This window comes from Rattus norvegicus, chromosome 5 (assembly GCF_036323735.1).
Source record: "Rattus norvegicus strain BN/NHsdMcwi chromosome 5, GRCr8, whole genome shotgun sequence".
Lineage (NCBI taxonomy): Eukaryota > Metazoa > Chordata > Mammalia > Rodentia > Muridae > Rattus > Rattus norvegicus.
In genome coordinates this window covers 65,594,604-65,621,069 of record NC_086023.1, presented here as the reverse complement: position 1 = coordinate 65,621,069, position 26,466 = coordinate 65,594,604, and the positions used below count along the sequence as shown (strand labels likewise).

The 26,466-nt window shown below is 48.5% G+C and overlaps 1 protein-coding gene across 6 annotated transcripts; it reads left to right on the top strand.

Annotated features, from left to right (window-relative positions):
* Positions 1 to 635: 635 nt before the first annotated feature.
* Trim14 (tripartite motif-containing 14) lies at positions 636 to 24,921 on the top strand. Of its 6 annotated transcripts, none has more exon segments than NM_001399174.1 (6): positions 644 to 871; positions 3,166 to 3,261; positions 13,072 to 13,305; positions 14,799 to 14,961; positions 19,811 to 19,903; positions 22,642 to 24,921. In NM_001399174.1, coding segments are annotated over 6 exon segments (1,323 nt in total). In that variant the 5' UTR covers positions 644 to 670; the 3' UTR covers positions 23,178 to 24,921.
* The last annotated feature ends 1,545 nt before the right edge of the window (positions 24,922 to 26,466 follow it).

Below are 26,466 nucleotides of genomic sequence, written 5' to 3'. Positions count from 1 at the left end.
GAGGGCTACAGGATGGGGCAGGGTGGTCAGGGTGCTCTGGAGAAGTAAAGGAGGAGATAGGCCAAACTCTCAAGTGGATAAGAGACAGTGAACAGCAGCCGTACCTCAAGCCAGAATGGCAAAATCCCGAGGCTGGAAAATGGGTGGATCAACCACTCAGGGCAGGAAAGGTCGGAGCATCTTCAGGGCCCGGGGTTTTGAAGTTTTAGCCTGATGATAATTGGGGTTTCCTGGAAGTCTGTTTCAACCTCACCTCCACCCCTGCCCCTTCAAGGCTGATCTCAGGGTGGAAGCACTACAGGAAAAGGGCAAAGTGGGGTGTAGGAAATGTGGGCTATCTGGACAGGCCACACCAGCTTCCACGCATCTCCGCAGTTTGCCAAAAGTCAGAAGCCCAGCACCACCAAGCGGAAAGCCCACACGTGTAAGCACCTGTGTTCCCATCTATATTTCGCTCCTCCTCCTCAGGGCGAAAGAGTGGAAGGATGGGGTGCGGTGAATCCAGAACTAGGTGGATCCAAGATCAATTCTCCAGCAGGTCGTCGCGCCTCCAGCCTGCCACTGGGTGCTGGGTCGCCCGCCCCGCCCCGCCCCGCCCCGCCCCGAGCAAAGTTTCGATTTTTGCAGCAACCGGACACACTGCACAGAGGACAGCGGATGCTAATGAAAAATGGCGAGCGGGACTGCCGAGGTGCGGGCGCCCGTTCAGTCTGACTGGACGGGTGGCTGGCGCTGTCCGGAGCACAGCGAACGCCCGGCTGAGCTCTTCTGTCGTCGCTGCAGCCGTTGTGTGTGTGCGCTCTGCCCGGTTCTGGGAGCGCACCGCGGCCACCCGGTGGGCCTGGCCGAGGAGGAGGCTGCGCGCGCGCAGGTGGGAAGCCGCGAGGGCGTGCACCGCAGGTCTGGGCGGGCGGAGATTGAGCACAGGAGTAACGGTCGAGGGACCGCCAGCCCAGGTCTTACCGCCAAATCCTGTTAGGACCGGGAAACTTAAGAGGGCCCTGAGGTCCCCTAGATAGTAGACGTAAGATCAGGAGACAGAACCATGTGGAAGTGCAAAGGTTGGTCAAACCACCAGCGAAGCTTCCAAAGATTGGCTTGGGGTACTGGGAGGCTCAAACTGGTATTCATGTCCTTTTACCGCTTCTGCCAGGGCAGCTCCCCAGCCAGAGACAAGGGCGTAGGGGGCTGGGACGTTCACCTAACAGCACCAGGGAGGATGAAGTAGGGAAATTGAGAGTTTAAAGCCAACCTGTGCTATGTAGAGACTATCTCAAAAGTCCAGATTGTAGAAAAAGAAAAGTATGTATGTATTATGTGCTCTGTGAAGCCTGGTCTCTGGACCCTGGAATTCATAAAAGTCCGTTCTGAACTGGAACCTGTTGGCCTACATAATTTTGCAAAGTCTTCCTCTTCCTACCTTGACTCCGGCTCCTCCCTCTATGCAAGCACACCACTGTCTCCTCCCCTTCCCGCCCCCAGCAGCTGCGCGTTAATTACAGCCTTATCTTCTATAGATTATGAGAAGCAGGACCCCCAGCTGGCAGCTCTGCAGAACCTATCCCATCTCTGTATCTGAGGAAGGCAAGTTAGGCTGAACCTTCAAAATCCTCAGGGCTGATTTTATCATGTTTATCTCTTATCTCTGCCCCAACGCCTTCCTTTCTGCTCTTCCCTGACTTAACCACCCTTGACAAGTCTACAACTGCAAGCTGAATGGGACCTATGGGAGGACAGTCTGGCTAGTTCTGCCCCTGTTTCTAGAACCTCCCTTCCGTGCTTGTGAAGTGACTGTTAATAATGATCTTCAAATGCTGCTCCTCGGAGATCCAATGCTATTTTCCAAAGATGTAGCTCAAATGTCTCCCTCTGTTGTCTCCCGATTCAGTCTACCAATGCATCAACTTAGGCACCCTTCCTCAACCTATTGATGGAGCCGTTCCTTCATCAAACACACATTCAGCCCAATGCCTTGTACAGTGTGTGAGTCAAGTCATAAGTCAGATCCTCCCCTCATCTGAATGAGTTGCCTGACTGGTCAGAGGAAGGGTAGTAGCGTTGCTGTGTACTAAATATCATACTAGGGAGCCCTTGGTAGTGGTCAGTGAGGGCCAGAAAATAGAACTTGAGGCAGGAAGCCGTGCAAGCCTTTCCCAGGGAGTCGCCATTGGATGGACATGGCTTTGAAGGGTAAATAGGATTTCATGGGGTCCTGAGACAGATATTCCTGTGGCTGGAGGCAGAGGGCCCAAGACAGAAAACTGGGGGTATCCTTGGGGCAGGTTGGGCAGCAGGTGAGTTAGGTGTCACAGTAGATGAGTATGTGGAAGTTACTGACCCCCTTTTCTACCCCCAGTTTCCTCTTTCAGTAAAGCCATCTACCACCACAGCAAATGCATGTTGGATGCTAAAATGGCAAAGTGACCTGTACTGAGCATGTGCTGCTGGCCAGCCACTCTGATCTCATTTAATCCCCACAGCATCCCTGCTTGCCACGGAGGAATCAGATTGTGAGCGCACGGCTATAGAGGAAGGACTATGACCTAACTTTATTTGTCTAGAGCTCATATGCCTGCCAGCTTCCTTGGGACTTCCAGCTCTCCCCCTGGAAATCGGCATGCCTTAGTATTGCTTCTGGCGGATTCAAAGTCCAGATCCCCACCCGTTCTTTTTCTTTTTTTTTCTTTCTTTTTTCCGGAGCTGGGGACCGAACCCAGGGCCTTGCGCTTGCTAGGCAAGCGCTCTACCACTGAGCTAAATCCCCAACCCCTCCCCACCTGTTCTTATGAGTTAGACCCGGGTGCAAAGCGGAAGACCAGCTTTAGAGAAGGCTAAGGTGGAGGATGGCTACCCTTGGAGGGAAAAGATCCGAAACAGGTATTCAGAAAAATAGCTGCTTCTAAAAGCAGACATCCAGAAATAGGAGACAGGCATCCAGGCTGGGGGCATCCCCGACAAAGGCTTGAAGCTCAGAGAACCAGAGTCTCTGCTCACCCTGCACCTCACCGCATGACTTTGGGCAAACTACCGACAGCGGGTTAGTGAAGTGGCTTGGCAGGGGGGAGGTACAGCTGCCAACCCTGGAGTTCAATCCCTGGAGGAAAGAATGAGAGCTCGTAAGCTTGCAAGTAACCAGTTCCCTTTCTCTCCTGACCCTTATCACAGAAACTAATGCAGGAGTGTTTGGAGTGTTTGGCCACCAAGAAGAGGCAACATGCTGACAACATAGCCCAACTGGAAGACACGGGGGAAAGGCTCAAGGCAAGTGGACACATCTGTTTTTTTTTTTTTTTCCCTCAACTCAGACGTCCACATATCCGCCAGGGTCTAGGCATCTCTAGTGTGGAGCCCCAGGAAAACAAGGTCTAGCCTCAAAACAAGCTGGTGGGTTTTGGAGCAACCTATGACTTAAAGGGTCTTGAAAGGACACAAAATGATGAATTTCAGTGCAAGATCACAAAGGAAGCACGCATGCAGGTGAGCGGCCCTGAAGGTCTGTTTCGTGGGCTTTGTAGAGACTCAGCCTCTGCCCCATACCTCACTGGGCAGAGGTCCAGCTTCCTCACATCCACCAAAGCCAGGGGTCAGTCTTCCATGAGCAATGAGCAAGACCAGAGGACCTTGGCCCTCCATCCTCACACACCCCAAATTGCCTTAAGGAAAGCAAAACAGCTCACAGGGCAGGCAAGTGACTCTTAGGTTCTTGGCCATGGGGCATAGAGTGTAAATGTAGTCCATAAATACACGCTTCCTTCAGCCTTACCCCTTCGTACAATGTTATTTCTTTTATTGTGTACTACAGATTGAACCCAGGGCCATGCACACATTTTTCCCCCACTGGGCTACTTACATTTCCAGACCTCTCTTTACCTTATTTAAGAGTGAGGTGAAAATGTAAATTTTTTTGTTAAGATCGGAGTCTCTGCAAAGTCTCTTTTTAAAAAGGATTTTATTGGCATAGACGAACTATACACGATGATGGGCTTCCTACAACATTTTCAGACATGTATAGAATGTATTTTGTTCATATTTACTCATTCCTCTCCCTTGTCCCCTCCCACCGATTCCCATCTAGCCATCCTCTGTGTACGTGGGTACCAATGAGTTCAACTGGGGTTACAAAGAGGAATATGGAGCTTAGGAAATATTTCTGTTTTGAGGCAGGGTCTTACTTACTCTGTCTCCGGTTGGCCTTGAACTCAAGAACTTCCTGCCTTAGCTTCCTGAGTATTTGGGATTACAGGCCTTAGTTAAGGCCAGGATTGGTAGGTTGTTTGGATAGTTGGATGGTTGGTTGGTTGGTTGGTTGGTTGGGTGCTTGGTTGTTTGGTTGTTTGGTTAGTTGGTTGGTTGGTTGGATGGTTGGTTGGATGGTTGGTTGGTTGGTTGGTTGGTTGGTTGGTTGGATAAGGTTGGTTGGTTGGATAAAGTTGGTTGTTGGATGGTTGGTTGGTTGGTTGGTTGGTTGGTTGGTTGGTTGGATAAAGTTGGTTGGTTGGATAAAGTTGGTTGGTTGGATGGTTGGTTGGTTGGTTGTTTGGTTGGATAAGGTTGTTTGGTTGGTTGGATAAGGTTGTTTGGTTGTTTGGTTGGTTGGATAAGGTTGGTTGGTTGGTTGATTGGTTGGTTGGATAAGGTTAGTTGGTTGGTTGATTGGATAAGGTTGGTTGGTTGGTTGGATGGTTGGTTGGGTGGTTGGTTGGTTGGTTGGATGGTTGATTGGTTGGTTGGTTGGTTGGATAAGGTTAGTTGGTTGGTTGGTTGGATAAGGTTGGTTGGTTGGTTGGTTGGATAAGGTTGGTTGGTTGGTTGGTTGGTTGGATGGTTGGATGGTTGGTTGGATGATTGGTTGGTTGGTTGGATGGTTGGTTGGTTGATGATTGATTCTGGATCTCCACTACATAGGCCAGGATTGGTAGGGGCCAACAAGACGGCTCAGCACTTTGCTGCCCAAGTCTGGCAACTGAGTTCAAGCTCCAGGGCCCACAGTAGTAGAAAACAGACTTCCAAAAATTGTCCTCTGACCTCCACATGAAGATGTCCTCATGCACAACACACACACACACACACACACACACACACACACACACACACACAAATAATAATATTAATAATAATAATATAATGATAATAATAATAATAATAATAATAATAAAAAGTTTAAAGTTCTGGGCTCAAAACCATAAATCAGTTCAAAAGGACCCAGCAAATAATGGTAGAGAAGTGTCTCTCCAGGCTTCATGCACGAGGATCAAAGGGAAGAACGAAGCAAGCGTCAGCAACTCTTAGACATTTTACATTCAAACAATTCTAGATTCACGGGAAACTGCAAAGGTCCTGTGGAGAAATATTATGTTCCTTCACTTAATCAGCTAAGGATTACTTCGATGACACCTAACTGTCCTTCAGTGCCAAGCACAGATTCTAACAGTGTCTATGTCAGCTCAGCACGTGAATCTACAGGTACAGCAGTTTATGACTTATGTATATCTGTAAGCCATGTCTACACAGTTAGGATTAATATAGTCGATAACAGGTCTTGAAATGATTAATGACCCTACTCTGCTATTCCAAATTTGGGCGTGGAAGCTCACACCTACAATCCCTACACCCAGATACTAAAGCAGGAAGTTTGCTGCAAGTTTGAGGATAGCCTGACCTACATAATGTGTTACAGGGCATCCTGGCCATACAATGTGAGATGGTTCTGTCTTGGGCAGAAAGGGCCATAAAACAAAAACAAACTAGGGATGTACTCACTTATAATTCCACAAAATGGGAGGTTGAGACCCAACGATTACAAGTTCAAGGCTAGCCTGAGTGACATTACTTCCAAATTTATGAACATGGGATGCCCCTTGGTTTATTTAGGCCCCTTTCTTTGATCAGTGTCTATTCTACACATCCAACACAGTACTCAAACTCTGCATGTTTCTAATCTATTTTTTAACTTTATTTTTTTTTTCGGAGCTGGGGACCAAACCCAGGGCCTTGTGCTTGCTAGACAAGCGCTCTACCGCTGAGCTAAATCCCCAACCCCTTAACTTTATTTTAATTGTGTGTCTGTCTGTCTGTCTGTCTGACTTTGTGTTTATGTCTGCCACATGTGTTTGGGAGCCCACAAATGCCAGAATAGGGCACTAGATCAGTCAGAGCTGGGACTGCATGCATGTGGTTGTAATTACAGAGCTGCCCAATGTGGATGAGGGTGCTAGCATCCAAGTCCAGGACCTCTGCAAGAGCAGTTCTCTATCACTAACTCAGGCCCCAAAACTCTGGGGTTTTGGGGGGGTTTTTGGGTTTTTTTACATCAGATAGGGCACAGACCTTCTGTTGAACACTGGCCGGTGTTATCTGTGACAGAGAAAGCCACTGTGGACTTAGTGGCCTACCCGGGGAAAGTTCTCTTTGATGTAGTAATCAGAAATCAGGTTCAGATGTGGTCCAAAGTCTATTGTGCAAAAGTCAGTCACCCAGCCTGATTAAACACTCCTTTCCAGGGGACAGTTAAAGTCCTGATTGTCAATCTCTAGGCTCCAAGGCTGTGTGCTTCCCTGCTGTGGCTCTTCAGAAGTCAGGGGTAGCCCTGCACTTGCCTGCAGCCCTAGATGCTCCCTCACACTAGTGCTGGAAGGCAATGACCCAGCAGCACTGCTCTCTCTGAATCTCCCCTTGGCCTGCATGTATGTGTGCATCCATGTGTTTGTGCAGGTGAGCACGCATGTATGTGCATGTGATCATGGGGGCCAAAGGTCAGCTCCCAGTGTTTTCCTCAGTCACTCTCCTTGGTTTTTCAGACAGGCTCTCCCACTGAATGCAGAACTCACAGGTCCAAGTATGGTGCCTGGCCTTCAAGCTGCAGGGCTCCAGGGATCTGCCTGTCTCTGCCTCCTCCATACAGGGATCACAGGTGCAGTCTGCCATCCCCAGCTTTCTTTTTTTAAAAAAAAATCATCTTTATTTTATGTATGTGAGTGTTTTGCCTTCATGTACGTTTATGTACCACATGTGTGCACTGTCCGTGGAAGCCCTGGAAATGGAGTTACAGATTGTTGTGAGCCACCATGTTGGTGCTAGGAAGCAAACCCAGGTCCTTCATAAGAGCAGCAAGTGTTCTTAACTGCTGACCCGTCTCTCTAGCCCACTCCCAGCTTGTATGTTAGTTCTGGAGATCCGAACTCAGGTCCTCGTGCTTGAGCAGCAAGCATTTACTTCACTGTGCTGTCTCCCCAGTCAGCCCCATACTCTTTTATTTTTGTTTAAGCATTTTTATTACATTTTATTTGAGAGAGATCAAGAGCAAGAGAGAGAGTATGTATGTATGTATGTATGTATGTATGTATGTATGAGTATGCATACTGCCGCAGGCCACATGTGGAGTTCAGAGAGCAACCCACAGGAGTTGGGTCTCTCCTATCGTGTAGATCTCAGGGATTCCATTCATGTTAGCAGACTTGGCAGCAAGTACCTTTACCCACTGAACCACAACCACCCCTTCTTAACCTTTTTGTTGTTTTGAGACAGGGTTTTTCTGCGTGCCCCAGAATGTCCTGGAACTAGTAGCTCTGTAGACCAGGCTGGCCTTGAACTCAGAGATCTGTCTGCCTCTGCTTCCTGGGACTAAAGGTGTGCGAAATGTATGCCAAGGTTCGGGTATTTCTCTGTGATCTAGACTGCTTTTGAAGTCAATATGTAGACCAGGCTTGAATTTATCATAATCCACCTGCCCCCGCTTTCTGACTGCTGGAATTGCAAGCGGTTCACCACAGTGAGCTCTACACAGGTTGTTTCTAACCTTAATTCTCCTGTTTCATCCTCCCAAGTGCTCGGGAGTGCAGGCATGTGCCACTATGTCATACTTTGATACTTTTATAAATGGTGGAGAAAAGTGGGAGGTACGGTGTGGTGTGTGTGGGTGTGTGTGTGTGTGTGTGAGTTTGAGAGAGAGAGAGAGAGAGAGAGAGAGAGAGAGAGAGAGAGAGAGAGAGAGAATTGTGTGTGCGAAGACTACTTGCTGCCTGCTGGAGCAAACATGATGAGGATTTAGAATGTGCAGTGTCACAACTCAAAGACCCATAAGAGATGCATGTCTAAGCCAGACCAAAGGGTACTTACTCCCTGCAGTCCAGGCTGAAGGAGAAGCTGAGACAGGAGGACAGCTTGAACCATGGAGTTCAAGGCCAGCCTAGGCAATGTAGTGAGACTCTATCTCAAAAAAATAAATAAACAGGAAGCAAACAAACAACAAACAAACAAAAACCCAAAAAACAAAAACAAACCACCCAAAAAACAAAGCAAACAAAAAGAATCTTTCAAGCCTACCTTTGTGTAGCTGACCTAATGTTTGGTGTAGGCCTGGGGATCCTCTAGTTGAGCGCTTGTCTAGTGTTCACAGACCCCTGGGTTCAGCATCCATAGGCCTCCATAGAAACAGCCAGGGTGGTGACAAACACCTATAATACCAGAACTAGGGAGGGAGAGGCAGGAGACTCAGAATCAAGGTATCCTCAGCCTCGAGTTCAAGGTGAGCCTACTCTGCATGAGAGTCTGTCCTAAAAGGAAAGGCAAGATAGATGTGGGAAGAGAGGCCTGGAAGGGGAAATAGTTTATCATGGGTCTCATAGCAGGAGGGACCTGGGCCAGATGGGAAGATAGAAACTTCTGGGGTTGTAGCTGGAGGGACAGAGCCTGGTTAGTGCAGGGATGAGACGGAAGAGCCAGTCAGGGGTGCCTGCAGCCGGTATCAACCGGGTCCAGGGCCCCCTGAGTGGACTCTAAAGCTATAGCAGGTGGGTCTCCTGGGAGTCAGAAGGTGAGAGAAACTGGGGGAGCCACCTCTGGAACATTGTCCCGCTGGGAGAAACACCCTGCAGCTCCCTTGCCCTCACCCTCTGCCTTCCCTCTAGTTTCTCCTCCTGGTGAAACCACAGAAGGGTAAGAGAGCTGGAAGAGCAGGAGGCACACTGTCTGAGGCTGGTGCCAGACCTGGTCCAGGGGCTGGAATAACTCTGCTCACTCGGCTCCTGGCTCGATCTATGCCTTTGTGACCCCTGAAAGCTACAGTGAGAGAACCAGAACGTGGGTCCTCGAACACATAAGGTGGTGTACCCAACCTCCACCGCTCCTCTGCCTCTGATGCTGGGCATGGCTGCTATAACTAAAATGGTCTGAAAGGGTTTGGCGGGTTTATCTCAAACCCTATCTGCACCACCCACAAGAGCCCCTCAGTGGAGTTATCCAGTCATGCCTAGTGTGCAGGAAACAGCTATCTGCCTTCTCCTCGAAGGCGCATCCTCCCCCCCACCCCCAATAGAGGCCCAGAAGGTGGGGTCAAAAAGCAGGCAGCATCTGGTGCACTAAATCCCTCATCCTCCCTTCACCCAGCTTACTGGCTGGTCCTTAGTCACTTCCCTGCTGGGCACCACATGGGGCTACTCTACCACACAGCCCCACCCAACCCACGCAGCTCCAAACTCCATGGGACCCAAACTGGCAGCCAGCTTCCTTATTCATTCTCTCTCTCTCTCTCTCTCTCTCTCTCTCTCTCTCTCTCTCTCTCTCTCGTCTTTGTGACAGAGTGGACCTTCAGGACTACTTTGGAACTCGGCTGGAAAGAACAATGAATCCTGTTGGTTTCTCTCTGGGAACTGGTTCACTCTGTTGCTCCTAACCCTCGTTCATCACTCAAGGCTTTGGGGACCTGTTATCTCCCATCCGTGCACCAACCAGGCCCAAGCCGCCTTCACACGAGTCAGACCCATTCTGTGTACTGTGGCTGTGGACAGGAACACACTTTCTTCCCTTCCTTTGATCATTTGATAGAGATACACCAGCAGCCAGGTACACTCTGAGTCATGTTACAAATAAGGCCACAGGTGCTTGAGCTGGTCCCAGAACCTAACCACTGCTTAAAGCCTTCCGTAGGACACACACAGAGAGACTCACCTCCCACCTCTTGCCAAATGAAGGGTACATCTCAGTAGCTAAAGGCTGGCTGGCCTTAGTCCTTAGCTATTCACGACTCACTGTGCAGTGTGATTCAGGAAGGAGCTTCTCTAGGTTTTAGACTCTATTTTCTAGCTTCTTTCTCTTCTTTTTCATTGTATAAGTAATCATGAGTTGTTGTTTTTTTAATTTTATGCCTTATTCAACACAACTGGGTGTTTTGTCTGCATGTGTGGCTGTGCACCATCTATATGCCTGGTGCCCATGGAGGCCAGAAGGGAGTGACAGGTCCCCTGGAACAGGAGTTTTGTGAGGCATCCTGAGGGTGATGGGAGTTGAACTTGGGTCTTCTGCTCTCTCCAGCTCTGACACCCTTTTATAGTGGCAAATCTAGACACGCAATGCTGACTCTTGAGGAGTCCTTTCTGGGGTATGAACCACATTCACAGTGTGTCCAAACATAATGGTCTCTACCAATTTCCAGAACTTGTTTTGTGATCTCAAATAGAAATTCTGCCTCGGTGTGGTGTGTCTGTAATCTCAGCATGTGGGAGGCGAAAGTGTTGTGGGGAATCCACCAAAGACGACCGCTCGGACATGGGTTTAAGCCAATAGAAATCTTTATTGGCCAGCCAGCAACTACACTGGGTGTTTGAGATCTCAGTGTAGCCTCCAGCCTTTCTTAGAGTGATCTTTTAGGCACAAAAACCATATCCTGAGTTGAACTGTTCTTCAGTTAACAAGAACAGTTAAGGGGTTGGGGATTTAGCTCAGTGGTAGAGTGCTTGCCTAGCAAGCGTGAGGTCCTAGGTTCGGTCCCCAGCTCCTAAAAAAAAAAGAAGAAGAACAGTTAAGCCAGAAGCAGAACTAGAGAAGACAAAAAACAAGGTCAGTCATTTACAGACTTTCCCAGAATTATGGACTTTGATGGATTAGACCTTCATTTTCATCTTTGATAGTTGGTACTGTCTATATACTGAGTTGTATAGCCTAAATGGTTTTTATATCATGGAGTCAGCTGTGCTAAGGTCAGGAGACCTACTTAAGTCTGGAGCCCTGTTACAATGGAAGGATAGCTATGAGTTCAAAGCCAACCTGGGATAGATATCAGGCTCCAAGCTAGGCAACGGAATATATCCTATTGCAAACAAACAAAAAACCCAACCTAGCAACAACTCCCAATCAAAAAAGAAAGAAAGAAAGGAACTGAAAACAGAGCGGGAGTGGCAGAGGACCTGAGATCTGTCCTTGGCACCTGTGGTTTCAGCTCCAGAGCTGATGATGCCTTTTTATCCTCACCTGTACTTGAAGAAATAAGTTTCATAGATGCAAGAAACAAAGCTGTAAGAACGAAGTTCTGTGAATACAGGAGCAAGGTCTTGGTGGTCAGAGTGACGAGGCTTAATGAAAACTAGCCAAAACAAAAACAACTGTTCTCGGAAAGACCCCCATCCCCACCCCTCCCTGTGGTGAATCCCGAGACCCTGACCCTGCCCGACCACCCAGTTCACCCCCCCTCTAAGGGACATGCCAACTTAGCCCCTTCCCAGTGATTCTCCAAGGCCAGGTGTGGGGCTGGATGAAGAAAGTGACTAATTGAGCCAAGAACAGCCCCTTGAGCAGGCCAGCCAATACCTGACCAGATCCTTTGTCCTGTGTACCACCAATGAGAATGAGCTAGCTAACCCTGTTGCCGAAGTCTGCCCTCTGTAAGGAATAAAAGTTATGTGCTTTTTGGGTTCGGGGTTGCCTCTCCCTGCGTGGATGAGCAACCCCACGTACGTGGATTAAAAAACCTCATGCTATTGCAGCAGTCACTTTGTCAATCTGCGCTCTGTGGGTTGCGCTCCTGAGGTGAGGCCACTATGGGGTCTTACAACATCCTCAAGGTTCATCCATGCTGTAACACGTATCAAAAAAGGAACCCACTGCATTCTTTAGTCACTGTGCATTTTGTGGCGCATACAATCGTATTACAACAGGACCTACATTCTTAGCAAACCTGAGTGTGCTATACTGAAGACGGAGCCCAACTACTGTACACGCATGAAACGCTTGCTCAGAGGCTCAGCACAGAGGTCTTTTCATGCGTTGTTTTCTGCATAGTCCCCAGAAGAGGAAGCAATAGTTGAGGTTCTTTGTGTCTCTCAGGGTAATTTTATACTCTACCTTAGATGCTGGGGAGCAAACCCGGGGCCCTCCCGCATACCTGGCAAGTTTTCCACCATCGAGCTACACTCCGAGACCTTTTGCAACTTTGCAATACTTATTTTTAGACATTTTCCTATCCACTCCTCACTTTAAAGAATTTTCATTCCATTTTTTATTTTTAATTTTTCATACAAGTATATTTAGATCAAATTCTTTCCTCTCTCCAAGGGTGGGGTTTTTTGTTTGTTTGGTTGGTTTGGTTTGGTTTGGTTTTGGTTTTTTTGTGTTGTTTTATTTTATTTTGTTTTGTTTTTTGCTTTTTTTTTGACTTGTCTGCTTTTGTTTCTAGACAAGAGCTGGTGAGACCCAGGCGGACCTTGAACTTCCTGTGCAGTTAATGACAGCTTTGACTTCCGATCTTCTTGCCTCCACCTTCTTACGGTGTGCCACCATATCCTGTGTGCCCAGGGCATGGCACATATTAGAAAAGCTCTCCACCACCTGTGCTGCGTGCCCACAAAGGGAATGTTAAGCCAAGCACGAGGGTCCATGCTTTCAATCCCAGCACTCAGGAAGGAAGCTGATGTGGAGGAATTGGGAGTTAGAGGCCACCTGGGCTACCAAGAAAGACATTTTTAACAAAAAAGAAGAGGAGGAAGAAGAAGAGGGAAGAAGAAAGGAAGGAGGCAGGAAGTCTCTTTAGCTGGATGAGGTGCCCTACACCTTTAATCTTAGTACTTGGGAAATTAGAAGCAGGTACTCTGTGAGTTCTGGTCTACAGAGTGAGTTCCAGGACAGCCAGGGCTACACAGAGAAACCCTGTCTCAAATGGTTTGCAGTGCTTAGAGAAACTTTCTCTTTTACAAGTGGTCTCTTGCTTTGACGGGCCACTTTGCTGGGCTCATTCTGTAGATGCTGTTTTCCGTTCTAGACTTCCTGGTTGGGGCAAACATCTTTTTTTTTTCCCCCTTTAAGGTTTCTGCAGACTCAAGTAAAGCCTGGCTAACACAGAAATTCACAGAACTCAGATTACTCCTTGATGAAGAGGAAGCACTGGCCAAAAGCTTCATCGATAAAAACACACAGCTCACCCTCCAGGTGTACCAGGAGCAAGCCGAGTCTTGCAGGAAGCAAATTGAGGTCATGAGTGACTTCTCTATCAGGGTGTGGGACATCAGCCAGGTGTCCAACCCTGTTCAGCTGCTGCAGGTATGGCTGGGCTCCCTTATCTCAAGCTACCACCCTCTAACCCCCCCTACTCGCACACTGGGGGCATGCCCAGAGATGTCCCTGGCCATTGGTTGGACTTTATTACCACCACACAGATGGTCAGGAAGTACACACTGCTGGGATAATTAATGTATATCTCGAGTTATAAATAATCCAACAGTAGCCTTTCCCAGGGCCCCCCAAGCTGCAGGCACTTAGTGAATTGTCTTAATGTTCTGCTGCTGTGAAGAGACACTGTGATCATGGCAACATTCTTCTTTTTGGAGACAGGATTTTCTTTCTTTCTTTCTTTCTTTCTTTCTTTCTTTCTTTCTTTCTTTCTTTTTTATAGCCTTGGCTATCCTGGAATTAGTTCTGAGATCAGGCTGGCCTTGAACTCTCAGAGATTTATTTGCCTCTGCCTCCCTAGTGCTGGGATTAAAGATGTGCACCACCACCACCCATCTTATAACAGAAAGTGTTTAATTGGGGTTTAGTCCCCACTCTCATAGCAGGAAGCATGGCAGCATACAGGCAGACATGGTGCTAGAGAAGCAGCTGCCTATAGCAGCTGGAAGAGAGTTTCTGAAACCCCAAAGCCCACCCCTGGCAAAACACCACACCTTTATTTTTAATTGAAGATTTATTTATTTATTTATTATGAGTACACTGTAGCTGTCTTCAGACACACCAGAAGAGAGCGTTAGATCTCATTATAGATGGTTGTGAGCCACCATGTGGCTGTTGGGATTTGAACTCAGGACCTCTGGAAGAACAATCAGTGCTCTTAACCATTGAGCCATCTCTCCAGCCCAAGGCCACCACCTTCTAATCCCTCTCAAGTAGTGCCACTTCCTGATGACTAAGCATTCAAGTATATGAGCTTATGGGGGCCATTCTTACTCAACTAACACATGAATCTTAGCTCAAATATTTACTAGAGATTCTGCAGTAAGACTTCTAGCAGATGAGACTTGGGGCTAGGGAAAGGGGCACTCACTGGGCATGCTCTGGTAGACTCAGGACCTGTGACTGGCCAGGATTGGTGATGTGTGCCTGTCAACCCAGCATCTGGGAGGTAAAGGTAGGAGGATCAGAAGTTCAAGGTCAGCCTACGCTCCAGAAAACCCTGTCCCAGCAAAACAAAATAAAGCGGAATGGAATCCAGGTCCCCACATACTGAGGTACATCCCCACTGCAGCAGACCCTCACTGTGGCCTGGACTTTAGTGCTATGGCCTGATCATTCCTCTTCACTGGGGCCCTCCTAGGCACCCTGTGGGAAGGGCAGAAAAAGGGAAGGAGAGAGAAATTAAGGGAAAGAAGCATGAGAGGAGGGGCACCAGCAGTCTTCACAGGGCTCTGCTCTGTGGCATAGCTCATTCAAACCAGGGTAGCCAGACAGAGTGGGTCCTGACCTTCTGGGGACACAATAGGGGCCAGATGCAGCTTGCAGTCCCTGGAGCCATTTTGACCCTGTGCCCGTTCACACAGGCATATATAGCCACCAAGGCAGAGATGGGACAGCAGATGAGCCCCTCGGAGCTGAGCCACCCTGTGCCCCTGTCTTTCGAGCCTGTCAAGAACTTCTTTAAGGAGTTTGTGGAAGCCATCAGGAACACGTTACAGACACCAATGGACACTCGCCTGAAGGAAAGTGAGTGGCCTAAGACCGACTCTGAGTCCTTGCTCCCTGTGTGGTGCACCTGACAAAAGCAGCTTAAGGAAGTAGTCATTTTGGGTCACGGTTGCAGCCTGTCCTGACGGGAATTCATGGCCGTGGGTGCGTTAGGCCGCTGGCCTCACTGCATCTGCAGCCAGGAAGCAGGGGAAGATGGTTCTGGGGCTCAGCTCATGTTCACCTTTCTGTCCAGTCTGGGACCCCAGCCTATAGAATGGTAGCGCCTAGAGTAAGGATAAGTCATCTCAGTCTAGAAGCTCTCTTGAAGCTCTTCCGAGAGACTTGGATCCCAAGGTGGCAATACAAACCAGCAGACTCCACTAATGCCTTACCCAAAGAAACAGAGATAGCTGACTACTTAAGGCACACCTTTCTCACAGGATGTGCCCTGACTGGGCAGCTAGGAGCTCCTGGCTTAGTGCCCAACCCACCCCTATCCCCACCCCCAATATTTGAAAGAAACAGGACCTGGGCCTCAAGCATAAAGCAGGCACTCTGTCCCTGAGGCACTTCCCCGGTTCTCTGTAAAGCAAGCACTCTGTCCCTGAGGCACTTCCCCGGTTCTCTGTATTTTGAGAGCCTTTTTTATTGACTGGCTCACTCCCCCACTCCCCAACTCAACCTCAGCCTGAGCCTTCCAGGCCCTCCCCTGGTGACCTGCCTGGGGCTTATGAGATGGACACAAGAGCCCCTCCTAGACCTCAGTGAATGCCTGGAGGGCAGTACCCATTTGGGGTCCAGTTCTGAAAAGCTCCCACAAAGCCTGTGGCAAACCAGGTCCTGGGGTGGGGGGGGGGGAGCACGCACCGGGGAGCACACTGCTGTGAAGTCACCCTGCCACCTTGTCCTGTGCACCTGGTTCCCTAGGCTCCATTTCTGTGTCTGTATAATGGAGACTCTGCTCAGGAGGCTGCTGTCCAGGGTCAGGCACAACCGACTTTATCTAAGTGTTCTCTGTTCGCATTGTTGGTGTGATGGTTGCTATGATCCTCCAGAGGAACGTGCTCCAGGCACCGGGGAAAAGGGCCTGTAAGAGGGTTAGCACCCAGGAATGGACACAGAGTGGAGGAGGGTGAAGAGAGCTGGGGTGGGGGAGGGGTGGGGGGCCAGGTGTGTCTATTGCTGTGACAAACACTTGAGCAAAGGCAGCCAGGGGACAGGATTTAGTTCACATTACATCTAACAGGCCATCACTTTGGGGGGAAGCGGGGACAAGGTAGGAACTCAAGGCAGTAACAGAAGCAAAGACTGAACCTGTTGTAAAAATATAAAAAAATAAAAGAAGTAATGTTGTCTTTTACCCCGCTAGGTCCACACCTCAGTGTCCCAAGATATCTGCTAGATATCTGGGTGGAAACACATCCCAGTCGCACACTTTCCTACACTCAAACCCTCACATAAAAGAACACACAACACAATAATCTTAGAATCAATTGATAAGATATAATTGCCCTTAAACATACAAAGCCCGGTACCATCCATCCCTTAGGAACATTGATAACAACCTGTAAATACACAGAGCAGAATCTTAACGTCACCCGCCATATTGTCCTGCCACGGCTTCTCCTCCCTCTCTCCCTCTGTTCCTTTCTGTTCTAGTCTCCTCCTCTTCCTTCAAACTTCTCTCCCGCCCATCCATCCTTCTCGTCCAATGACAGGCCTCCTTCTGTCCTGTACCTGCCCCTCACGTGTACTTTACAAATTCAGTGGGGAGAAGGTTCTGGTGTAGTCACCTGATTCCTGAGTACTGACTAGGCAGCCATCCTTGGGGCAGTGGAATTAGCATCAAAATACAGATAACTTCTGGGCAAACCACAACATGAACGATTACAGCCTTGCTCCTGGTGGCTCGCACAGACTTTCATACACACCCAGGCTTACCTGCCCAGAGATAGCACCACCCACAGTGGGCTGTGTGCTCTGAAATAAATCTTTAATCAAGAAAATGTCCTCCATTGTCAGGCAATGGTGGCTCACACTTTCGATCCCAGCACTTGGTGTGGGGAGTAGGGCAGAGTCAGGGGGATCTCTTTAAGTTTGAGGTTAGCCTGGTCTACATGGCAAGTTACAGGACAGCCAGGGCTACACAGACCCTGTCTCAACCCCCTAACCCCCCTCAAAAAAAAATAAAAATCAAAAGCCAGGTGGTGGTAGAGCCTTTAATCCCAGCTTTCAGGGAACAGAGGCAGGAAGATCTCTGAGTTCAAGGCCAGCCTGGTCTACAGAGTGAGTTCCAGGACAGACAGGACTACACAAAAAAGCCTTGTCTCAGAAAGAAAGAAAGAAGGAAAGAAAGAGAGAGAGATAGAGAGAGAGAGAGAGAGAGAGAGAGAGAGAGAGAGAGAGAGAGAAAGGGAAGGGAAAAGGGAAGGATAGGGAAGGGGGAAGGAAAGGAAAGGGAAGGGAAGGAAAGGAAAGGAAGGGAAAGGAAAAGAAAGGAAAGGAAAGGAAACGAGACAGAAAAACAAAAACAAATCAAAGAAAATGTCCCACAGGCCAATCGGGTGGTGACTGGTGGTGAGGTTTTCTCAGACAAGGCTCTTCTTGTGACAGCCTGACAAGAAACTAACCAGGATAGTTGGGTCAGGGCTTTGGGAATGAGCAAGTAGAAGGAAGTCTTGTGGAGTGGGGGAAGGGCGCTGTGAGAAGTTTGAGTCCCTCCCCCCACCCCCCACCCCCCACCCCAAGGCAGATCTCACACAGGTAAGGGCGTGAATGACTCCAGCATTCTGGGGAGGGTGTGAGGCCTTTGCCAGGTCTACCTCATCCTCACCCACAGGCCATGGTGACGAAGGAGGCCTCCTGGGCAAGATACAAGGCAGACAGGGGTCCCCAAGGAGGTGTTCCCTAAGGTGCCCTCTTGCTGGAACAACCTCTGCCCTTTGCTCTTTCCCAGGCCCGAACCTCTCTGCAGGCTTAGCTGGGCTGTGTAAGTGGTACCTTTTTTTTTTTTTTTTCCGGAGCTGGGGACCGAACCCAGGGCCTTGTGCTTGCTAGGCAAGCGCTCTACCACTGAGCTAAATCCCCAGCCCCGTAAGTGGTACCTTTTACTCTTTAGAATGCATTATTAGCATATATATAATAACATAATAACAATAATATATTAGCATTATTAATTATTAGCATATATAATTATGCATTATACATAAAAATGGGTTTCATTAATTTCTATGCATTCACGTAACATATTATGGGCATATTCTCTTGCACTACCCTCTCTTGCTTTTTAATATTTTTTTTAATTTTATATTTATGGGTGCTGGACCTGAATGTGTGACTGTGCACCACGTGTACAGTACGTGAGGAGGTCAAAAAAGGGCCTGGAACCCTCTGAAACAGACCAACATATGGGTGCTGGGAATTGAACTCGGGTCCTCAGCCAGTGCTCTTAAAGGATCAGCCATCTCTGCTGTCCCCCATTACTCTCTTAACCCTCTCCCATTGCTAGTGATTCTCCTCCTCTGCCTAGCTAGTTCTCCCTGATGCTTTCACGTCTGTGAGTGTATGTGAGATATGAATGTGTGTGTGTGAATGTGTATGTGTGTCAGTCTGTGAGTATATATGTGTTTGAATGTATGTGAGTATGTGTGTTTGTGAATGTGTATGTGTGTGTGTCTGTATGCATGTGTGTATGAATGTATAGTGTGTGTCTAAACATGTGAATATGTGTGTCAGTGTGAGTGTGTCTGAGTGTATGTGTGGTGAGTGTGTGTGAGAATGTGTATGTGTGTGTGTGTGTGTGTGTGTGTGTGTGAATTTAGTAAGAGAACCTTACAGGAGCACAGGTAGAAGCTATTTAGAGGACTATAGGCATTTGCCAGTGGCTGTGCCACTGAATACACGGTCTCACTGTCCCCAACAACCATGGATATGTGGGAGGAAGGGCTTACAAAGCCCCCTTCGCAGGTGGTTATAGTGCTACTGAGAACTCCAGTCAGTTAGGCTGTCTTTCTTTCTTTTTTTAAAATTACGCATGTATCTGTGTGTCTGTGCGTGGGTGTGTATACACAGGTGTGGTGTTTACGGAGGGGAGAGGGGGGCATGTGCTTTCCTGGAGCTGGAGTTACAGCTGTTTGGGAACCACCTGCTATGGGTGCTGGGAACTGAGCTCAGACCCTCTGCGAGAACAAGAAACACTTTCAACAGCTGATCCACGGCTCCAGCCCTCCCCCCAACATACCTCTACACACACACACACCCCACACACACACCTACACACACACACCTACACATATCCCTACACACACACACATACACCCCTACAGACACCCTATACACACACCCCTACACACATCCCTACACACACCCCTACCCACACACACACACCCCTATACACATCCCTACACACACACATCCCTACACACACCCTTACACACATCCCTATACACACCTACAAACACACCTACCCACCCCACACACACACATACCCCTACACAGACACCTACACACACCCCTACACACATCCCTACACACACACACACACACACACACACACACACACACACACACACACACACTCTTTAGACTTCCTGCTGTGCACTTTCCTCCAGGCTCAGCCCTGCTTTCAGGGAACACTGCCTCCTGCCCTCTGGTGTTGAGCTGAGGCTCACTCTGCTGCTGCCGTCAGTGAGTGGTTGTGCACCCACCACCCACCGCTGCCGCCACCGCCCCTCCGACCCCCCACCCTAGAATTTGTATCTTCTAAATTCACATGTGACTCTTGGGAGAGATGTGCCAGGCTCCAGTTTTGCCTCACTTTGGTGTCTGTCTGTACTGCCTGCATGAGCTCCAGGCCCTCACATCTCACAATTCCCATTCCTTCCAGACATAAACTGCCAACTTTCAAGCTCCTCCAGCACCAAGCCAGGCGCCTTGTTGAAAACCAGCCCCTCGCCAGAGAGAGCCCTCTTCTTGAAATGTGAGACCCGGGAGTGGGAAAGGGAGGTTGGGTAGGAGCACAGGTGGACAAAGGACAGGAAATGAGCCCTCCAACTTCCTGTTAAGAGACTGTTTCCAAATAAGGTTTAAATATTTTTTGCTGGGTGTGGTTCCACACAGCCTTTTAGCCCTGGTGCTTAGAGGCTTAGGCAGGGAGATCTCAAGTTCTAGTCTACCCTTGGCTATATGGTAGAACCTTGTCTCGAAAACAAAATAAAACAAAATAAAAACCAACTTCTATTAGGCTTTTAAAAGCATACACATTCACACGAGAAAATTATTCATAATTGTTCTCCCATAGAAAGCTACTCTTGGGGTTGGGGATTTAGCTCAGCGGTAGAGCGCTTGCCTAGGAAGCGCAAGGCCCTGGGTTCGGTCCCCAGCTCCGAAAAAAAGAACCCCCCCCCCCAAAAAAAGAAAGCTACTCTTATTTCCCTTTGTTCTGTTTTTGAGATAGAGCCTCCAGTAGCCCAGGCTAGTCTCAAATGTACTGTATAGCCAAGGCTGGCCTTGAACTCCTGATCCTCCTGCCTTTCTCTCCCTAGTGCAGGGACTGCTGGTGAGTTCTATCATGCCCAGCTTATCATTACAAACAACATGGTATCATTCTATACATATTGTCTTATAATCTGTTTTCATTTGCTGGGAAATTGTGAATCATCTCTATTTGATCCCCTAAAAAGTTACAGGAGCAGAGAGTGGGGGCGTGTTCAGTGATAGAACTGGTGTGAGTGAGGCATATCTGGGTTTAATTCCTAGCGTCACAAGCGTGCATACACGTGCACAAGAGAGGGATAGAGAGAGAGAAAGAGAGAGAGAGGAGAGATAAAGAGAGGAAGACAAGGAAAGTTATATATGTAGTGCTTGAATTGTGAAGAAAATCAAAAATTAAAATAAAAAAAAACCCAGCTATTTTACCCAAAGTTAACTTTAGTCAATGTTTCCACAGATTGCTCTTTCAGAGATTTAAAAATAGTGTCACCAAGCAGTGGTGGCACAAGTCTTTAATCCCAGCACTCAGGAGGCAGAGGCAGGCAGATCTCAGAGTTTTAAGCCAGATTGGTCTACAGTAGCCCAAGTGAGTTTCAATCTTACTTGAGCGGTGCCTAGCTCAAGGCACCACTACTGTCCCATTTGTTAAATTAGTGAATGAGTGTATAACTATGCCTTATTTGCTGCATATCTTTAAGAGTAATTTCTCAAAGCAGTACCATTAAGGTAGCCCAAGTGAGTTTCAATCTTACTTGAGCGGTGCCTATCTCTAAGCCACCACTACTGTTCCATTTGTTAAATTAGTGAATGAGGGGGTTGGGGATTTAGCTCAGTGGTAGAGCGCTTGCCTAGCAACCGCAAAGCCCTGGGTTCGGTCCCCACCTCCGGAAAAAAAGAAAAAAAATTAGTGAATGAGTGTATAACTATGCCTTATTTGCTGCATATCTTTAGGAGTAATTTCTCAAAGCGGTACCATTAAGCACACATTTTAAAAAAAGAAACGTTTGGAAAATAAAATGCATTTGAAGAGAAGCACACCAAACAAAGGGGAAGTAAACGTTCCTTCTCCTCCTTCCAACCAACAAACTGAAAAGTTCTAGAAGCCTTCTTCGTGTTCCCATATTTACTACACCAAAAGGATGGCAACTGTTTTAATTTCTAAGTCTTTAGCTTAGAAAAACCTCTAGCCTCAGAGACTGGAGAGATGGTCCTGTGGTTGAAGAGCATTTGCTGCTCTTATCCATTTTTTTTTAAAGATTTTTTCATTTATTATATATAAGTACACTGTAGCTGTCTTCAGACACCAGAAGAGGGCATCGGTTCTCTTTACAGATGGTTGTGAGCCACCATGTGGTTGCTGGGAATTGAACTCAGGACCTCTGGAAGAACAGTCTGTGCTCTTAACCACTGAGCCATCTCTCCAGCTGCTGCTCTTATCCAAACCGAGGCTCACAACCAGCTGTAACTCCGGCTGCAGGGCGCCTATTGCCGCCTTCTGGCCACTGCTAGCACTGCACATTACACTGAGATGCGCATAAAGAACTACTCACGCCCATAAAATCATTTAAACACATACACAAACTAGTATCACCACTGAAATATGTTTGATATGATTCAAGCATGTTTCGTGAATATGCCATTAAGCTTTAAAAAGTAGGTTGCCTAAAAGCATGCATGGCATGATACCAATATTGGGAGGAAGTATAAGCCTCAAAATTAAGGGATTAAAAAGGGCAGAGGACATGCAACCAAGTCCAAATAGTTTAAGATTTTCTATCTTTCTGTTTTTGAGACTGGGTCTCTTTATGTATCCCTGCCTGTTCTGCAACATTCTACTATGTAGAACTCAGGAAGTTGGTCTCCAACTCACAGAACCTCTGCCTCTGTCACCTGACTGGTGGGATTAAAGGTGTACTCCACCTTCCTCGGCAGTAAGATTTCTTTTCTTTTTTTAATTAGCAATAAATTCCACGATCCAAACTCAAGCCGCATAGAGCACGTAATAAACCTGTTTCCCTCTCACCCTACCCAACAGCATTTTGGTCCCTACCGAGCGTTTTGACTCGGGCTGGGACCAGCGAATGGAAGGTGAGCTGGGCCCACTTCGGCCCCGCCCATAAACCTGCTTTTCCCCGCCCCTCTGCAGACGCATGCTCAGTCCGAGGTAGGAGGACCCCATGTGGCTCCGCCCAAGTTTTCTGACCACTTCTCCCCACCCCTCTGCAGACGCGCGCACGCCAACGCTGGACCCGGACACGATGCACGCGCGCCTGCGCCTGTCGACCGACGGGCTGACTGTACGCTGCTCGCTGCTGGGCCGCCTGGGGCCGCGTCCCGCTCCGCGATTCGACTCGCTGCGTCAGGTGCTGGGCCGCGACGGCTTCGCAGCGGGACGCCACTACTGGGAGGTGGACGTGCAGGAGGCAGGCGTGGGCTGGTGGGTGGGCGCGGCCTACCCGTCGCTGCGGCGCCGCGGAACCTCCACGGCTGCCCGCCTAGGCTGCAACCGCGAGTCGTGGTGCGTGAAGCGTTACGACATGGAGTACTGGGCCTTCCACGACTGCCAGCGAAGCCGTCTGCGGCTCCGCCGCGACCCTCACCGGCTCGGCGTCTTCCTGGACTACGAGGCCGGCATTCTGACCTTCTACGACGTGGCGGGTGGCATGAGCCACTTGCATACCTTCTATGCTGTCTTCCAGGAGCCGCTCTACCCAGCCCTGCGCCTCTGGGAGGGGACTATCAGCATTCCCCGGTTACCCTAAGAGAGAATGTGCTTCCTTTCCTAGGCTAGTCTCCTGCTGTCCCCTGTGCCCTCCCCCTCTTCCCCCACGATGTTTTTATAATGCAAGTTCCTGAAAGGGACACCCTGCTGCCTGTATCTAGGACACTATCGTGCAGCGCCTAGAACCTCCTGACACACAGTAGGCACGCAGTATCAGTGAATACTTACAGTGCCTTGCAGGAGGCAAGTAGTTCCTGAACTGTTTCCATTTGAGCCAGCTGCTCTCCAGCCACTTGAGCTTGTCCAGGTCACCTCCATCCAGAGCACCTGACAGGGTTCTGGTCTGGGTCTGCATCCTCACCCCTCTTCATCTTCTACACTAAAGCATCCTGAAACTTAGCCTGGCCTCTTGGGAACTAAAGGGAGGCTCTCAAAGAGCTACAAAAACAGCACTGGCAGCACTTTACCTTGGCCCTTTTAGTAGTCTTTCTGGCTTTTCTACCCTGCCTTTGCTCATGTCAATCTTTTCAGACATGCTCCGGTCGGAAGCTAGTTTGCAGGTGCACCTTTGAACCATTGTGCTTCCCACCATAAATAGGAAAACCGGCTCTCTGCCTGTCTCAGTCTTCAGGCTTATCTGCCCCAAGAAGTTCCCTCCACACCCGAAAAAAAAAAAAACCAATCAGGCCTACAAATCCCTCCACCCCACCCCCTCAAAAACAAACAAACAAACAAACAGGACCTGTCATTCCAGTTGCTTTCTAAGGACATCTGTGTGCTTTCCTTCTAGACGCTGAGTGATCATTAGGGCAATTTGACGGGACATAGTAGGTCCTTCATTCACAAGACCAGAGCTTTTCCCACACACCACTGCAGGAGGGGCCCAGCCAGGCACCTCTTACCAGGCATTGGAGTCATGCACTTCACACAGTTGATCCCTCAAAGGTGGGAAGCGATCCCATTGTACACATGGCAGACTTGGTACTCGTGAGTCAGAAGACTGCCCCAAGACAATAGGATCAGTGTTGCGGTCAGGATCTACACTGCCTAGTAGGCTGTGTTGTAGATGTGACAGCTCTCTCCCTCTCAGTGTTACTTGCCTCAGTTTTCCCCGGGTCAAACCTGCTTTTAGATTTACCTTCACTGGTCCCTGAAATGAGGTTGTATAACCTTTAGGATAGGGGATGGAATTGTTTGAGAGGATCTGATTTGGGTCTAAAACAGAAAGACTGATTCTGAGCTGGGGTTTGTGCTGGCTAGAAGGCTTAGCTTCCGGTCAGCTGTATGGCCTCAGACAACATTCTTTCTACTTGTGGCCCCCATCTGTAAAACATGGGTCGGTGATGCCAGGCTCAAACAAGCCAAAGCTAATGAAATTGCCTTAAAAACTATAACGTATCAGGCTAGGATTTGTTAGCATCTCCAATAGACTCTTCCTACCTTGTCACAGTGCTGGACCGCAGATACCCAGCAGCTGGGTGGCAACCAAGGGAGCTGCCTTAATATTCTCAGGGCAGTCTCCTTGTGATCCAAAGCATGTGTCTGAATGCTCTTGGTTTTGTAGAATTTACCTCAGAGGTACACGAATTATTTTCCCTGTGATGCTTGTGGTGCGTGGTCTAGAACCAGTGAAGGGCTCCATCCAGCTATACATACAGCCCCAGCAGGTGTTTGCAAGAAAAAGGCTTAGTCAAGGCCAGTGAAGCAGAAGACATACATCTCTGTGATGACAGTTTTCTAATACATGCTTTGTTTAAATAAAATATGAATGCTGTCTCTTGTAACCATGTTCTTCATTGGAAGTCAAGTGCATAGTAGCATTTGGGCTTGGATAAAATCTTGTTCACCCGCCACCCCCTTCATAGCTTTCTTGAAATAGCTGGTCCTAAAGTGAACAGGTCCAGTGATGGGGGGCTCACCACTCACGAAGATAACCAAGTTCTTCTGTGGGGCAGGGAGACCCTAAGTACCATGAGGATGTCAGAGGATAACTGGTGGAAGTCAGTTTTGTCCTTCCACGACAGGGTTGGAGGGTGTCCTAAGGATTTAACTTGGGTTGTCAAGATGGTGACACATCTACCTGCAGAGCCAACTCAGTGGCCTCAATTCTTCTGTGGAAGCAAACCCAACTCTCAGTGGTTTGCAGAAGAAAAAAGGGAAGCAAAAAAAAAAGGTGGGGGGAGCACGTTTGTATTCAGCCTTTAGCACCACAGAAGCTTCTTGTAGTCTCTAGCTTCTAGAGAATCCGGGGGCACTCTTATCTACAGTGTCATCTTTCTGCCCATAATTCTCCTTTGTCAGTGACACTAGCCTGTGGTAACCCCATGCAGGTGGTGCAAGTGACAGACACATTCAGTGTTCTGAGGGACAGCTTGTCCCAGAAGGCAGAGTTTGATAAGAAGTGATTTTGAGTACAGGGCCCTGGACAGATTCTATCATGTTCTGGTGAGAAATCTAGGGGGAAGCAGAGTGGGAAGGCTGATGAGATGGCTTAGCAGGTCAAGGCTTGCCACCAAGCCTGGCAACCCGAATTCAATCCCCAGGGCCCACATGGTGGAAGGCTAGACCCAACTCCTAACTAAGTTGTCCTCTGACCTCTACAGAGTGCACTCCCACCTGTACATATACAAACAAAAGAAGAGGCTGGAAAGATGTCTCTGTGGTTAAAAGAGCACTGGCTGCTCTTGCAGAAGACCCAAGCTCGGTTTCCAGCACCCACACAGTGGCTCACAACTGTTCTCTCCAGTTCTATGAGATTGAATACTCTGTCTGGCTTCTGTAGGCATCAGAAACACATGTGGAGCAGACATGTAGGCAAAACAACTATACACATAAAAGAAGTGTAAAGAAAAAACTGAATGAATCTTTGGTTCATCACTCCCTAAGGAACTTGGAAAGCTCTGAGCCTTCCCCACATGCCACTTCTACCAAACCATCACTTCCCAGAAGCTGGACATTCCCCATGCCTGCACATCCATCCATCCATCCCTCCATCCCTCCATCCCTCCGCTATTGCCCAATCTACAAGGCTCAACTAGCTGAAACTTCTCGGAGGCTTTCCCAGGTCAGGGCCTCCCACCCTGTTTGCAGTAAAGGTCAGCTCAGTGAGTCCCGTCTGTGGAGATGTCGCATGCCCGCTGCATACAAGTGCTTAGGTAGTCTTCCAAACCTGAGTTTTCCTGTGAGTGGGCTGAGAATGTGTTTAGGTATCAGTCCAGCTACAAACCAGAATACCCATCACTCCCACCACCCCAGAAGTTATTCTAGCTTCCAAAAGAGGAATTTCTAATTCACAAACCGCTGGAGCTAATGACACTGAAAAAGAGACT